Source organism: Lathamus discolor, chromosome 20 (assembly GCF_037157495.1).
Source record: "Lathamus discolor isolate bLatDis1 chromosome 20, bLatDis1.hap1, whole genome shotgun sequence".
NCBI classification, from domain to species: domain Eukaryota; kingdom Metazoa; phylum Chordata; class Aves; order Psittaciformes; family Psittacidae; genus Lathamus; species Lathamus discolor.
Window position 1 is genome coordinate 1731891 of NC_088903.1, and position 16687 is coordinate 1748577.

The following is a 16687-nucleotide window of genomic DNA, read 5'->3' on the forward strand; positions in this document are numbered from 1 at the left end:
GTGCGCACGGAGTCAGGCAGCAATTTCCCCCCCCACACACCTTTTCCTTTTCTTTTAGCGTTTCCTTTTCCCTCCCCCTTTTCCTCTCCTACTTCTCCTGCTGAATTAGCTGCCCACCTTCCCCTGAGAGAAACAACACCGGCAGCACAGGGTGAGTTTTGGGGTGGTATTTCTTGAAGCCCTGCCCAAAATGGACGGGTGGGGAGGAGGAGAGATGCTTAAATCCAGCAGCTCGCATCCCAGGAGCACGGGGAGCATCACCCGATGGGTCTGAAAGCCCCAGTGCTCTGCAAGCAGCAGCATCCCTGGGCTTTCCGCACTAGTTAACAGGCTGCGAGCTGGCTTGTTTTAAGCTCGGTCTCTCACTTAATCTCATCTCCCTTCGGCGCGTGTGTGTGTCCATGTGTGTGTGTGTAGGGGGAGGACTCTATTTCCATTGGTTCAGCTTTTGCTGCCCACCCACATCTCTTCCACATCACCTTGGTGTCTCCCTAAATAAAACCAGCCCTTCTTATCGCACCGAGGAAATCAAGAGCGAGAGTTTGAATGGATTTGATGTAAATCTTTCCCCTTCCAAAGCTACTGCTGAGCTTGTGGGAGAAACTGGCAGCAGCCGGCCTGAGACTCTGCTGTTCTAAAAGGGTTTAATCACTTTTGAAAGGGGAGGGAAGAGATCCGGATCCCAGTTCCAGCTAAGGACTGACCCCAAAAGCAGTGCCAGGATTTGACTAACTATCCCTGATGGATCTGAAGGACAGCACCAGCGAGGGCAGCATGGGCAGCCTGCAGCCTTCCAGCATCCAGATTTTTGCCAACACCTCCACGCTCCATGGGATCCGTCACGTCTTTGTCTACGGGCCGGTGACCATCCGGCGCCTGCTCTGGACCTTGGCCTTTGTGGGCTCGTTGGGTCTCCTCCTGGTTGAGAGTTCCGACCGGGTGGCTTTCTACTTCTCCTACCAGCACGTGACCAAAATGGACGAGGTTGTGGCAAACAGCCTGGTCTTCCCTGCTGTCACCATCTGTAACCTCAATGAGTTCCGCTTTTCCCGGCTCACCACCAATGACCTGTACCACGCTGGGGAGCTCTTGGCTCTGCTTGATGTCAACCTGCAGATCCCTAACCCGCACCTGGCTGACCCGGCTGTCTTAGCCATCCTTCAGGAAAAGGCCAATTTTAAGCAGTATAAGCCCAAAGTGTTCAACATGCAGGAGTTCCTGGCCCGGGTTGGCCATGACCTGAAGGATATGATGCTGTACTGCAAATTCAAAGGCCAAGAGTGCAGCCATGAGGACTTCAAAACTGTGAGTATGAGCAGACACTCTGCTTTCCTCTTCTCTGGGTGTGTGGATGGTGGTGGTGTTGCAGGACTGGGGCAGCATTGGTGGTCATTGGCCAACACGTGGTGTGATGAGTGGATGGTCCTTGCTGGGCTCTGGTACAGCAGAGGAGGAGCAGGAGGCAGCCTGTTGAGTTGAAGTTTGTTTGCTGGAGGGATTATGTGGGGCCAGCCCTGCAAGGTGCTGGCAGCAAGTCCAGCCTTCATCCTGCACAAGGCTTGTGCTGTTTGGTGTCAGACCAGGGCATCAGATGGGTCGCTGCTAAGCATCAGAAGGGGCTTGGGGGTCTCTTGCTATGGCCAGTGAATACTACTCAGCTGAATGAAGTAGAGAGAGCTGGAAAGAGGCCAGCAAGAAAGGGAACTGTTGGCGGTGGTCTGAGTGATGTCCATTATCTAGTTGTATTTCCCTAAGTGTCTGTAGCATTGCTGAAATCACGGAAGGGGGAATTATTCTGCTTGCTCCTGGTGGTCATGGCTCATAAATCCTAGTGTGGATGGTGTGGGCAGCAGCTGGTGCCTTCCTGGTGCTGTGTCAGACAGAAGGAAGGGATGGGGGGGAAAGAAGGGGAAAAGAAATCAGGCTCAGCTCTGATCCCTGTCTGCTCTTAGGCTGGTGGGGAGGTGGAGCGAGCCGGGTAGCTGGAGGACCCTGAAGGAAGCAGACGCTGCTCGGTTTACAGCTTCTGGATGGCACGGTGGTGTCAGTGCAGGCTGGCCTGGGCACTTTGACTGCCAGGAAGTATCAGCTTCAAGTCAAAAACAACAAGCAGGTTGCCTGGAAGGAGTGATGCTCCCCTTGTGCTGCTGGGGCAGGGCAGGGGCTGGGCATGGGGCTGCAGAGGGAGCTGGTGGTTTGAGTCATGTCCCAGCGGAGAAGCAGGCTGGGGGCTGGGTTTAGCTTTACTTTGCTCTCAGACCATCCCGGCCAGTCCCCTTTACACCAACTGAGCTGGCTGGGGGGGTCAGTAATCCTTGGAGGCAGTAATGGTATGGCTTTCAGATGGTTGTTTCTCTGGGAGTGATGCTGCTTGTGCTGCTCACTGCTGTATGTCCTGCAGATAGGCAGGTGCCATTAACAGTTTTGTGATGGTCTGGTTGTCAGCAGGGTTTTTGTGTGGTTTTAGGAGAAGGGAATATTTTCTAGCTGTGCTGCTTCTGGATCTCCCAGCAAATGAGTCCAACTGCCTCCTAGTACAAAGTCACTGCCATCACCCAGAGGGTGCCCTCTTTAAAGCAGGAACATAGAATTTCGTGCCACAGTTATTGCACTGATGCCTTGCCCACTTCAAACTGGATATCCAGGCAAACTCCTCCTTTGCTTCTGCTCCCTGAGCAGATCTGAACAGAGGCTGGGTCATGAGAGTTGTAGGAAGGTAGCAAGAAAGTCGCTAGGAGAAGAGCTTGCTACAGAAAAGCCATGTGTGACCGAGCCCGGAGAATGGGACAGAAAAGGAGAAACACACCAAAGCTCAGGGGACGGATGAGTTGGGGAGTAAGGACAGATCCCAACAGGATGGACAGACCTCCCCTAACTATAGCAAGGGTGTGGGGAGAAGGAGTAATTCTGGGCTTCCCAGTAATGGAATAAACACCAACCAAAACCAAAAAGCCTCAAAGCCAGCGAGCAAACAGCGCATCTGCGGGACTCAAAACGCAGGTCCTGTTCTCAGATAAGACAGGAACAGAGAACAGGACCTGGCAGCCTCCGTGGGACATGGTGGGGTGTCATCTCCTTGACCATGTAGGTTTTCAAGGTAGCTGTTTGTGAAATCGTGATGTATTGTTTGTCCATGAGGGATACTGTAGCTTCCAGAAAGACAAAACATTCCCTAATGCCAAATAAATCCTTGCTCTGCTAAAAGAGGTTAGGGCCAGCTAGGAACAGACTGGATATTATGGACTGACAGTGCTTGTCGTTGTCAAAGTCCTGTGCAGATGCAGAAACAGTGCAGTGAAATACTCCAGCCCATTCTGCCAAGCAGATCCTAGATAATCCAGAAGACAGCATCTTCCCTGCATTGCCTTCTGTGCCTTTCTGACAGAGGAAGGTGCTTCTGTCTCACTGAGTCCAGGTTATGGGGGTGCAGGGAGCAGCACTCAAAAGGGACACAGCAATCCTGTTTTCCTTCCAGACTTTAGCTCTCAGTGAATAAAAGTCAGCAAAAAGTGTCTGCTTGAAGGATGAGTTGGTCTTTCTTCAGGGAGAATGCTGTAAAGGTCTTTGAACTGCCTCCAGGCTGAATGAGAACCTCATGTCCCGGACGAATTTTGCATTTAATCACCAGCAACCTGTTTGAACTGCACAGCGGCTCTGTGACAGCCCATCCATTCTGCTGCATCACCAGCTGGGAACAGAAGCATCCTCACCGGAGCCTGCTTTCTTTCCTGTAAGGAAACAGAGGCTGTAAATCCCAGAGCAGTTTTGTAAGATGTCATCATAGCAAAGAGCTCCTGCTCTCTTTCTGTACTCCCCAAATCCACGCACCTGGGAGCAGAAGAGGCAGGAGTTTTGCTGTATCCAAGCAGATAACTGCTCTAAGGCGCTGATAAAGAACTCAGTGCCAGTTGTTAGTGCATCAGCCGTGCCTTTTGATGCACAGGGTGGGTGTTGGGTGCACTGTGCCCCCTGAATAAAGCACACGTTGCTTTTGCTGCATGGGAAAGCAGAAGCTGTAATAACAGTGCCTCGGCACTTTGAAAACGTGACTTCACCCTCCTTCCTCCTCCACTTGGTTGTTTCAGTTCTCTGCCACTGCTTTAATAACAGGATTTGAGCTGTGCTTTCTTTACATTCTCTGTTCCTTCTCCCCAGGAAAAGGTCTAATGCCTCTCAGACAACATTTCCCCATGTTACGATCTGCTCAGAGGCCTGAGTCCCCTGAGCTTTTCTGCAGAGATACAACCAAAGGGAACAGCAAGGACGTAGCAGAGTATGTGCTGATCCCTGAGCTGGCATTGCAATGCACTGAGCAGCAGATAAGATTATGCGGGCCTCTGCTGTAGGCAAAGCAATGAAGAATAGCAAATTGGCAGAACACGCTTTAACAAATCCATTCCCTTGGAGTATTTGGAGGAGGGAAGCCTGATAACAGCAGCAGTCAAGGAAAAACCCTCCTTTTTCCCCGCATCCGTCCTCCCAGGAGGTCTTGGTTGAAAATGACCTCACAGATGGCATTTTTCTGGAGGAGCTGTGCTCGTGCTGCTCGACATGACATTAAGGTCTTCCCATCCTGCTGCTGCTGAGCACGGGAAAGCAGTGGCTCATCAGCCCTGGATGCACTGCTGTGATTTTCTGGGTATCCCAGTGGGTTTTCCTGGGCCTCTCGGTGTGGCTCACACGTGGTTCTTTGATATTCCAAAATGGAATGAACTGGGTCCCGGCAGGGGAGCCTTGCAGGAGATTTTTGCGTGGGGCAACAGGGGAAAAAAGTCTGTGCAACTGTGTCCATGGGGCAAACACAGAATGACTGATGGGATGACGTGGGAGTAGAGACCAAGAACATGAGTAGCAGGGAATGGGCTATCTCAGTCCCACCGTGCTGAGAAAATGAGCCCCAGTGCCCAAGCTCTGCCAAATCTATTCAGATAGTGGCAGTGGGGCTGTGTGTTCTGGTGTGTGAGCATGTTTTCTAGTTGGGTCATTCACTAAATGGGATGTTTAGTGTGTGCTTCCTCTTACACCCTATTCATTTCAGAGGTAACACGGTAACTTGTGTCTGCTATGCTTTCAATGCCAGATGTCTATTTATTTTCAGTGGCCATGACAATAGAAGGGTATAACTCATTTATTTTCAATACACATCCTTACTGACAGACAGCGTCCACACAATGGAGAGTATCTCATGTGAATAGTTCTATTCTGAGGCACAAGTTTCTGTCAATCTTTCTCCATGCATATGTTTTCTCCCATTCTTTCTAGTGCACCCATGAGGCCAGTATTTAGTAAATAGCTTTTGCTTTTTAGCCTCACGAGCACATTCTCATTTCCTGTTATACAACATCCACTTTCCTACAGGAAAGCCATCAGGATGGTGGCTGGTTCATTCAGAATAAACATTCCTTCTTCCTATTTAATATTTTTTTTTTTTCCTGGAAAATCATTACTTTTTCCAAAGTTTGCTCTGGAGTCTGAGATGCCAGAATGAAATCTGCACTTCTGTGCTTCCTTTTACACAAGCTGATAGTTCTTCCATCAGGAGACACAATCTTTGTGCAGCCTTCCTAGTCTGCATTACAACATCTTGAGTTTGCAAGTGCTGTTGAGTGTCAGTGCATGGGCACGGGCACAGGAGGGAGGGCAGGGTTATTGTGTTGCTGTTGGTGGTGTCTCATTGGGTGTCTAAAACGAGGTGGATTGTTCTTGGGTCACAGCTCTGGCTGACATGCAACCCATGCCCTTGAGACATGCAGATTCTCATTCTACCCAACGTTTGTCTGGACTGCGTTTCTCTGTTCCTTGATCATTTAGGCGTAAAATGAGCTGTAAAATGAGTGTTTTGTTCTGGTTGGAGCTGTTTCTTGGCCAGGCACACTCCTCGCTAGGAGTTTGAGATGGGAGACACTCTAAAGATCAGAGATATCTCGGAAAGAAGCATAGCCCAAGTACAACTGGAGATCAGGTTTTGAGTGCAAAGGGAGATGAAGCAATGGGGAGGGCCCTGGAGAAGGAAAGACAAAGCACTTCTGTACATAAACCCCATCTGTGGGCTCAGCCTTCCCTTGCCCATGGCCTTGGCTGTGCATCTACCCGCTTCTTTTGAAGGAGAGCAAGGACCACCCTTGTCTTCTAAGTGATTCCCATTTATCACAGCCACTCATCATGAGGCCAGATGAGAGCTCTTCATCCATGCCATCTGTATCAAACAGCATCTGGAGGTGAAGCAAAATGCAGAAATAGGCAGAAATTGAAACCAGTGGTCATGAAATGAAAGAGAAGCTCTCACTTAATTAAAGGAGAAAACACGTCTGACTTCTGTGGTGGCCCGGGTGGCCTCTTGAGGTCCCTTCTGACCTGAATTATTTTATGAATCCATAATTAAAAGGAAGTGTATCCCTCTTTGCTGCTATAGAGGACTCTCGTTTTTTCTTAGAATCAGAGAATCCCAGACTGGTTTGGGTTGAAATGGACCTTAAGGACCATACAGTTCTATTCCATTGCTATGGGCAGGGACACCTCCTACTAGACCAGGTTGTTCCAAGCCCCATCCAACCTGACCTTGAACACTGCCAGGGATGGGGGAATCACAGCCTCTCTGAGCTCAATTCGCTGGCAGTCTTCAATGTGATTATGAAACACAAGACCCGGTTTGGGGGGATGGTTACCTTCCCCGCTGTGAGTTCACATTACTGACCTATGCAAAAAGATTAGCCTAAAATGCACAGTTGTTGACAACTCTGCATGCATGGAGTGTCCATGGCAATCACGGCTCTGATTCCATAATAAACCCATCACTATTTCTCTGAGCAAGCCCCTGTCCTTTTCCATCTCCTGAAACCATCGCCATTCGCTTTAGAAGGAGACAGCAGAGAAAAATCCCTCAAATCCATCATTCAGCTCCTCTTGACTGAGAAAATGTGCCTGGCAGCCCCTGAGGATCGCAGCTGGCTTCACAGCAGAAGGGACAGAGAGGTCATCTGAGGCATCTCTATCTCCTCTGGCAGGGCCTGGCGCCTGCAGGTCCCTCCTACGCCTTCACAAAAGCGTTCATTAAAGTCATTTCTACCTGGAGTAGACTCGGCTTGGTTGGTGCAGCAGAATTACACAGTAATTGGCTGTCAGGGGGACTTGTGGTCAGGCTGTAGGCAATAAAAGGCAGATATTCAGCCTGGACAAGAGAAGCTGCATGGAGACCTCAGAGCAGCTTCCAGTGTCTGAAGGGGGCTACGAGGATGCTGGAGAGGGACTCTGCATCAGGGACTGCAGTGATAGGACAAGGGGTGATGGGTTCAAAGTGAAACAGGAGAAGTTCAGGTTAGATCCAAGGCAGAAGCTCTTCCCTGTGAGGGTGCTGAGGCGCTGGCACAGGGTGCCCAGAGAAGCTGTGACTGCCCCATCCCTGGCAGTGCTCAAGGCCAGGTTGGACGGAGTCTTGGGTGACAGGATCTAATGTGAGGTGTCCCTGCCCATGGGAAAAGGGTTGAAACTAGATGTTCCCAAGGTCCTTTTACAACCCAAACCATTCCATGATTCTATGATATTGCTCAGATACCGTGGTAAGGTGGGCCTGAGCAGGGTGCCCGATGCATGTGTCATTGCCACGGCTTTATCAAGTGTATATAATACTCAAAAGATATAGAAAGTGTTTTGCCTGCTGTGATACGATCCTTCATGTGGCTTTCCATAGGAGGAGCTCTTTGCAAAAAACAAATCCATGAAAAGCTTTCCTTCTTGTAAGATGAGGCCAGCTATGAGAGAAGCAGGGGTAGGGGGAATACAGGTCTTCTAGAGGGAAGAAATCATGGACTGTGGCTATATTTGCAGGTTCTAAAAGTCAGGGGTTATTTTGCCACCTGCATCTGCTGAAGGGTTAAGAAAAAAGCCTTAAATGCCTTCATTATATTGAGGGATGAGCAGAACCTGAATGGTCTTCTAGAAGCTCATTGGGATTTCCAGACCTGCCAATAGCTGTGAGGAAACCTCTTAGGGATCACAAGCTAAGATGGAAAATGAGCTAGATGAGGTAGATGTGTCTGACACCATCTGCTACGGATTAATCTGTGAGACCAGCACCACAACAACAAAATTGCCCCTCGGAGGTAAAAAGAGACTGTGAGTCATTTAAACAGATTGACACCAGTATGCTCAGGGCCCATCAAGAAACAATTTCCATCCAGCCATGAATATTTGCAACTGAAGCACATTCCACTATTTGAAGAAAAGCAGAATTGTTTTGCTGTTGCTGTTATTGTTGCTGTTGCTGTTGAAGAAAGGATTCAGCCTGTATGTTAATTCAGGGAGCATGAAGCGAAGAAGTGAACAGGAATGGAAAACGCATGTATATTTGCGGAGAGTGAGATAGATGAAAGGTGGCTTCATCTCTACTTGGTTGTATTTCCAGAGAGGAGCCCATTGCAGAGGAACCTGAGCTACCAGGGCCTTTTCATGTGTGGTAAAAATGGCTCAGTTTTCTGCCCATCACATGAGCCAGTTCTGCACCATGATTTCCTCAGCAACTTGAATTCGAGAGGAAAATCAAGAGTCTGTGACTGCTGTTTCATTCGTGTTCTTTCCAAGCAGTCCCAGACTCATGTAGGGGAGGACAGTCTTGAAGGACTTCGCTTTGTGGGGCTGAATCCCAAAACAGCGATTCAAACTGTTTGTTCAACTGAAGGTTCAAGCGAAATTAATCTTAGGCTGGGAGAAGAGAATAAATAAACCCAAGCAAATGCTCTCTGGTGACTTCACTGCATGTACCGTGAGCAGGAAAATTGAAGGGCTCAAATCTCTGCCACTGTGACAGGTAACTTACTTCCCGCAGCTCAAGTAGAAAATGATGAGCTGAAGCCATGGTACAGCAGAGAGGAGAGTGTAATTGCCATGAGGGATAATTCAATGGCAGGCAAAACTCCATCATTGCAGTATGCCATAGGTGGGATGATAAAGGACTATATTAATTGCAGTGGAGAGTTAAAGACCAATAAGGGAAATTAATGTACACTTAACCCTTAATTAGCTAAATTTTCAACACCACACTCCACTGCTCCCTGGCACTAAAATGGATGGTATATGTAGACAGGTCCATTAGAGACTCTGTATTTCTTCCACCACCACCTGCTACACTTTGCAAGAGCAGCATGTGTGATCCATCTTTGCCTACCATGCATGAAACAGCAGCATCAGTAGAGCTGTTAACTCAGCAGCCGTTTTCCAGTGATGGAGAAACCTGTAGGAGCTGAACCAGGGTATCAGAGAGGCTTCAGTTTGATCTCAAATGGTTGATAGCATTGTTTCGGGAGATGGGGGGGACTCTAAACCATCTGGAAAGCGATGAATTACCTGGTGGGAACAGATGGGATGGACCTTGGATTAGAACAGGATTTCTTGTTTTTTCTCTGAAAACATGGACCAGAAATGTTACTGTGAATTCTGCTGGGAACTGCAATTCCTGTTCAACATAATGGGCGCACTGGTTGGATTATATCACCCAAACCTGACAAGTTGTCTCCTCCTTTGCTAGGGAGGTGGTGACTGATTACAGCAGCCACAGAGATCTGGTGCATTAATCTTTTTCTTTGAAGCATTTAATGTTTTGGGATTCTTCCATTATTTTTTTGAAGTTAAAAGAAACATGTATTTTCCCAAAAGCTTTTGTGAAATCTGCTGCTGTTGTAGCTTCTCCAACAATATTCCCCATCTTTATGTAAAACACTGAAACAGTTCTCATGAGTAGTGTGACGAGACGGGGTGTGCGTGTCATGCCCTTGTTACAAGAAGGAGTTGCTGTGCCAGATGTTAAGCTTCACACTTGTTCATTGAACAACACTTGTACTCTACTGTGGCGATGAATCCCACAGCCACCATCCCTTCTCCAGATGCTCCAAGAACACTCTAAGTAGCCATTAACTAATGCTAGATTATGATGGAGCTTCTCCTGAAACACATATGACATCCACATGCATAACAAGCGAATTTGTTTCTGTCAAGACAATGACAAGGGATTGCAACAGAATTAACATGAGTGCTGTTTGCTGCTCTACACCAACCGCAGTGAGCTCCTTCTAGGGTTCACATAATTACAGGGACACAAACGACAACAGAGGGATGCTGTGAGAGAGAAGGTGCAGTGCTATAGATGGTTGTTAAGGATGAGCTGTGGGAGAAAACAAGTCCTGGGCTGAAAACCAATCCTATTTCTATTGAACCCCAGTGGAGTTTGCCTCCCGAAGACATTAGTGGGAGTGACATCACGCTGTTTGCCTCCACAATTGCATCCATCCCTGGAAAAATCATTCTTTTCTCATTATCACTTGGTAGTACAAAAAGACCCTTAGAGGTCAGGCCTATGATGATGTCTCTGAACAACTGCATCTCTCCAGAGAAAAATAGACCACCAAAGATTTTTCTATGGTGTTCATGCGCAATACTCAAAAAATGTGCAAGAGTCTCCTATAGTGCCCATAGGACTCTAAAGTTACTAAACCCAGTTTCTCTGCTGGGTACTTTGGTGTTCAGAAACTTAAATTACATCTCTGGTTTGATAGGAGCAGGGAAGGTGAGACAGAAATGGGAGAGAACTGTGCTTATGGCACGGAGAAAACAAAGTCCTGAGGTTGGCTCAAAGAAAACCAAATGCTGATCAGAAGCAAGTATGGGTTTGGAAGCAGAGATCCATGAGGTCCTGTCCTGGTTTCAGAATCAGTCTGAACATTTCCAGTGGGATTTTTCCATCAGAAAATGCTTTCTGAATGCAACCCGGGAGATTTTACATGGGTTTTGAGGCAAACCCGGTATCATTTGTTGTTAAGGTTAACCCTGGGTTATATACTCATACCTGTCTTTTAGTGAATAGGGGGATTTCATACACTAGTCCCCTTGTTCAAAGGGCATGTCTCAGAGCGAGGTGCTTTCTGATAGACCATCCTCTGAGCATTCTGGTTCACTTTTAGCCTTAGTTCATGATTATGGAATGTTTGAGCAATTTTACCTCCATTTTAAAGAGAAAAGAGCAGAATAAGTCTCCAAACCAGCTGGTTTCTACAAGTTTCATGAAAACTGGCAGCTGGAAGGGACCCAAGCTCAAGTCCACAAAGGAGAAGCAGGGTCAATAAGAGTATTATACATCTAGTCTGACAGCAACCAGCTGTCCAGCAACACGTGTGCCCCACTTTCTCCAGAAGCAGCCTGGCAACAAGAAGACAGCTTACACTTTTCTGGCAGTACAGACAGCACAAGGAAGGAAAAACCAATATGCATCAAGCTGTGCTACCCGTGGGGCATGGAGAAACAACCCAGGGGCAGATCTGTGTGCTTGTGAAGGTGGGTACATGAGTATGGATGTTAGCTACTCCTGGTTTACTCTGCTTTGAGCTGGTGGGAGTCCTGAGGAACCTGGGACAGAGCAGGGAGAGGTTAGGAGACAAAATTCTTAGGAAAACAAGCTTCATCAATTCTGTTTCAAGAACAACTTGCTCTATCCCACCACATTGTCCAGAAAGTCAGAGATGGTTGTTATTCAGGAATAGCTTTGGAATATAGTGCTGTATATACAATATGAGCTACACAGATCGCAATGATCTGGGGCCTTATCAGAGCCTCATGGTGCTGGATGGTTAATGCAGTAAATGACCGCAGCCCATCTCTTGGAAAGAAAGTGGGAACGTGTAAGGGGGACTGGGAGAATGGAGACATCCTTTTGTTTTTAAGCTAAGGCCCAGGTAATGATGTGAACCCTTTTCTTCCCTCCCAAGTTTGAGAAAAGGTGGGAAAAGTAGGAGTTTAAAGCATTTTAACACTTTCTCTTGCTGGGCTTTGCCATTCTGATTAACCCCTGACCATCCTGGTGTGACTTCTTTTGCACTAATGGCTCTTGAAAGGAGGTGGGAAAGGCAGAGAGCTTGGTTACGGAGCCCTCCAGCCTTGCTCCTGCTGTGCCCTCTGCTCCACCCCACAAACAGGAGGCTGTGGGCAGAAATGCTGCCATTTCCCTTCAACACCCAGGTTACCTATTTGGATTTGGGATTTAACTCTTTGACTCCAACCTGAAGTGTGCCAGCAGCTAATTTCTGCAGGTAGAAAACAGGGATGCTGGTAACTTACCCCATGGCATGCACAGGACAAAAGCCATGGGCGGGAGCTGCCCTGCACCACTCTCCGCGATGTTCATCACAAAGACACTGTATATGTGGCCATACTGAGGAAGACCAGGAGAAGACCCCAAAACCCATATGGTGGTGATGCTGCCTTGTCTCACCAGGATCCACTGCCAGCTTAACTCCATGTGAAACAGCTTCCCCCCTCCAACCGACTAGCTCTGTGTCTGCCTAATTCCCATCAGTGGGAGCTGGCCCATGGTGCTGCTTGGAACCTGAGCTGCAGGAACTGGGATGCACAAGCTGACTTCAACTTTGCGTTGCTCTCCTCAGGGCATGGGGAGGAACAGGCTGCTGCTCTGAGCCTCTGTAATACATGTCAGTGCAGCATCTACACTACTCCGTTCAGATTGACAATAAAATTGCCAGCTCTGGGGCAAGAACTGTCTTCCTGGTTTATATTTATTATCACACATTTAGTTTTAAAATAGATTAAAAATTAAATAAGGGAGAGGATTGCTTTTAGCACGGCCTCAGAGAATCACATAGGTTGTGATTTTGTGCAAGACAAGAATATCCATCATCCCTATTTGAAAGGAATTAAAACCAAACAGATTTTCTTCTACAAATGTCTTTACTCGAAATCCATCTTGATAGCTTTGGTTACTGCATTTGCAAGTCAGGTACACAGCGTACCTGAGCATCCACAGCTATTAGCTCTGCAAACCCCAGATAGTTGCTGCAAGCGCCTGCAGGCTAAACAGCATCCCTAAGTAAAAACGTTTGCCTCCCCTCCACTTTGGAATGCTGTTAAATGTGGAAGGGTCTTTCTAAGCCTAAGATTGTTCCTCCATTTGGTGTGCTGTGGGTTGTTGGCTGGTACAATTAATTGCAGTGTATTTTCCTCCTATTTTTCAAACCAATCTGTAATGGCACCCCTTGCAGGGGGTTAAAGTAAAGCGCAGCTACCACGGTTAAATTGATGTGGCAAACTATATCTAGAGCTCAAGCAAGGACAGTTTAGTCACCAGGGATAGGGAAATGTTTTGTGCATTGATTTTGTGGCAGATCAGGTAGGTACAGTCCCCATTTGCAAAGTAATCGTGCAAGCTGCAGAAGAGGTATGAGTGAGTTGTTAACACTGTTGTTGTTAGCCTTTTTAGCTTGTGTATTCTGGGCCTTCCACGCTTTCTTCTAACAGGAGGAGAAATAAATGTATGAGTCAAGTATGTTCTTGTAATTGAACTTGTCTTTCAAAAAGGACACACACACTTCCATTAAACACAATAAGAACAGAAACCTGCATGCTCGGAAAGCCTTCGGTCTGCCCCTCCTCTAAGCTGCATGCCCAAGCAGCTCCATCTCCCCGCAGTGTTTCATGGTCCTACTTAGAATAAGTTCTCTTCACTTTCTTTCCAGGCACATCCAGGCTTGAGATGTTTCCAGCTATCGGGAACTGAGAAGTTCCCCCTCAGGCCGCATCAATGTGATGTGTTTCAGTCAAGATGTTGGCTGCTGACTCGCTGAATCGTTAAGGATGGTAATGATTCAGTGATGCAGATGATGATTTTTTATCGCTTATTACAGCAGTGATGCACTAAACCCCAGTTTTATGCATATGATGCTCGCTACTTGTGGGGAAACTCAAGTTCCTGAGATCTCCATCCATGCAACCCTGCAGGGACAGTTTCTATGCCTTGCTTCCTGAGTTGGGAGACAGTTTCCAGTAACTCCATACTGGGTTTCCCTACCTATTCAGTGCTGGGAGAGGAAGGAAAGGCCAGGGGAAAGGGAGCCTGCTGTTCAGAGTAGCGCCCAGGCCGGTGGAGATCAGGGAGGTTGCTGGGCAGGTAGGCAAGGGGCTGCAGCAGAGGGTATTCCCTAGGAACCATGCTGGCACAGGAACACAGAATCATGGAATGGTTTGGGTTGAAAGGACCTTAGAGCTCACCCAGCTCCTGCCCCTGCCACGGGCAGGGACCCCTTCCACTGGAGCAGCTTGCTCCAAGCCCCTGTGTCCAGCCTGGCCTTGAGCACTGCCAGGGATGGGGCAGCCACAGCTTCTCTGGGCACCCTGTGCCAGTGCCTCAGCACCCTCACAGGGAAGAGCTTCTGCCTAAGAGCTCATCTCAGTCTCCCCTCGGGCAGGTTCAAGCCATTCCCCTTGGCCTGTCCCTACAGGCCCTTGTCCCAAGCCCCTCTCCAGGTTTCCTGCAGCCCCTTTAGGCGCTGGAGCTGCTCTAAGGTCTCCCCTTAAGAAGCCTTCTCCAGGCTGAACCTGCCCACTGCTCTCAGCCCGTATCCATAAGTGATGTGCTCCAGCCCATGTTCAGCTCATTTCCTGCAGGCACCAGGGAGTTATCAGATGTGCCTTCGGTCCTTTAGACAAACTTGCACTGGGTGTGAAGGGGTTATTGGTGGCTGTGAGCTGGGCAGACTTTCTAGTGGTGGAAGCAATATAAAGGTCTTCAGCTGAGTCCAAGGATGAAGAGGAATGTGTGTTCCTCTGCTCCTCACAGTAAAAGCAAGACACAGCACAGTAGGATCAACATCAAGCTTTTGTTCGGGTTACCACATTTTCCAGGGATGCCAGGATGGATCCCTAAACGCACTCTCACATGAATGTACCTTTGGGAACCCAAGATCTGGTCTATCAATGGCAGTTCATTTGGGGGTTCTCTGCAAACTGTGTCAGTTTGTGCAGCACGGATTGCCATGGTAAAGCACAAGCATGTCTAATGGTGCAAGGTGATACTCTCCCAACACTGACATCAACTGCCTGCGCTGCTGCATGTGTGATCTGAGCTCCAAGAAAGGGTTTGAATTCAAGGGAGTGAGGGACACTTGTATAAGCCTCCATTGCTGGTAATAATGCTTAGCTCTATTCTTTCCCTCTGTTTTTCATGCCAGACTGTCATAAAAAGACACTTCCATGCTGAATTCCATTGCTTTCCTCCCGCCTTTGCTAGTAACACAGAATTAGCTGTTCCTTTAGAATTCTGAGGTTTAGGAAGTAGATAAAGCACACTTAAAAACCCAGCCCCAACTGAGAAGCAAATACTGCTTTCCTCTCAGGGAACCATTCCTTTGACTTCCTATTTTGAGTTCCATCATGGATGCTTTGCAATGGCAACTTTGTGGAAAAGGAGATTGCCCTGGTTTGGGCTGGGATGGAGTTAATTTACTTCCTAGGAGCCGATACAGTGCTGTGGTTTGGATTTAAGATGCAAATAATGCTGATAACACAGGGATGTTGTAGTTGTTGCTGAGCAGGGCTGACCCTAACTAAGGACTTTTGAGTGTCCCATGCTCTGCAGTAAGGTGGGGGGGGGGGGGGGGGGGGCATAAGAATCCAGGAGGGAGCACAGCCAGGACAGTGACCTGAACTGGCAAAGGGATATTCCAAACCAGAGGATGTCAGGCTCAGGATAGAAGCTGGGACAGGGGTTGGCTGGGAAGGGTTAGTCGCTGCTTAGGATGGGATTGGCGTCGGTCAGCGGGTGGTGAACAGTTGTATAGAGCACCACTTGGGTTTCATGAAGTTTATTCCTCTTTTTCTTTTTATTACCTCCTTTTCATTAAAATTATTATGACTATTACGATAATTATAATTATTAAATTTCACTGTAGTTCAGTTATTAAACTGTTCTTATCTCAGCTCAGGGGCTTTCCCTTTTCCCAGTCCTCCTCCTACCTGCTGGGGCTGAGGGGAGTGAGCGTGCCTGGTGTTTATGTGCCAGCTGGATTAAACCTTGCCAGAGGTTAACTGCTAAGGTTAAAACAGGTTCAAGCATAATCCAGAGTACCCTTGGCAAATGCAGAAGTGCTTCAGTGGGTCTCATTCATCATTGCCTGACTGCTTAAAGTGGTGGAGTTGCTCATTATTGTTTTTATATGCCTTTACAAGAGCTGCAAAAGAGCCAAAGAGTAAAGTACCACAGTTTTCCTCCCTTAACCTACACTCAACAGGGAGCAATAATATTTAAGACCTCAGAGTGCAATGTAAAAGGTTTCTTCTTCAGAAACCAAATTCCCTTGCATGAGCCACGTGGAGCAGCTCAGGCTCAGCTCCAGAGAGGAGGTTTCTGTTGCTTTGTTGAGTTGTCTACAAAAGCATTTTGGAGCTGGTAGCAGGGAGCTGTTATTGCCAGCTGGTGTTGCCAGACCTGCTTTCATGAAACCATTGTCTATCCCTAAGCCAACCGGCGGCTTTTCTCCTCATCAATCCTGCCAAAGCTTTTTCCTCCTTGTTCATTCCCCATGCTACACGCATTGGCATAGAGCCATTTAAGCTGGGTGCCCCATGAAGCCAACTTACTGGCTGGAGTGGCTGGAATTCCTTTGTGATGCTCTTCAGGTGCTTTTCTGCTGACCTATGATCCCCCTCGGTCTCTGGGCATCTCCTGCTGGCACTGGCATCAAATTGGTAGGAGTGGGATAGATTGAGGTTCCCCTCCCCTGGCAACATCCGTTTTAAGCCCTCTTCAACAGCTTGGCAAGCTGGTGAAGATGCTCTTCCCTTTCTCCGACAGGTAGACCCCACCAGCCCTCAACAGACCAAGTTTCTCAAAGCCAGTCCCATGGTCTAAGTAGCT

The 16687-nt window shown here is 47.9% G+C and overlaps 1 protein-coding gene across 2 annotated transcripts in view; it reads left to right on the top strand.

Moving 5' to 3' along the window:
* Positions 1–514: 514 nt before the first annotated feature.
* Positions 515–16687, top strand: part of LOC136024093 (acid-sensing ion channel 2) — a 447495-nt gene continuing 431322 nt past the window's right edge. For both annotated transcript variants that reach the window (XR_010616741.1, XM_065699175.1), the window contains exon 1: positions 515–1305. Coding sequence is in view for 1 of the 2 variants with exons in the window: in XM_065699175.1 (XP_065555247.1) it covers positions 742–1305 (564 nt within the window). In the remaining variant the exon portion in view is untranslated. The remainder of the gene's footprint in view (positions 1306–16687) is intronic.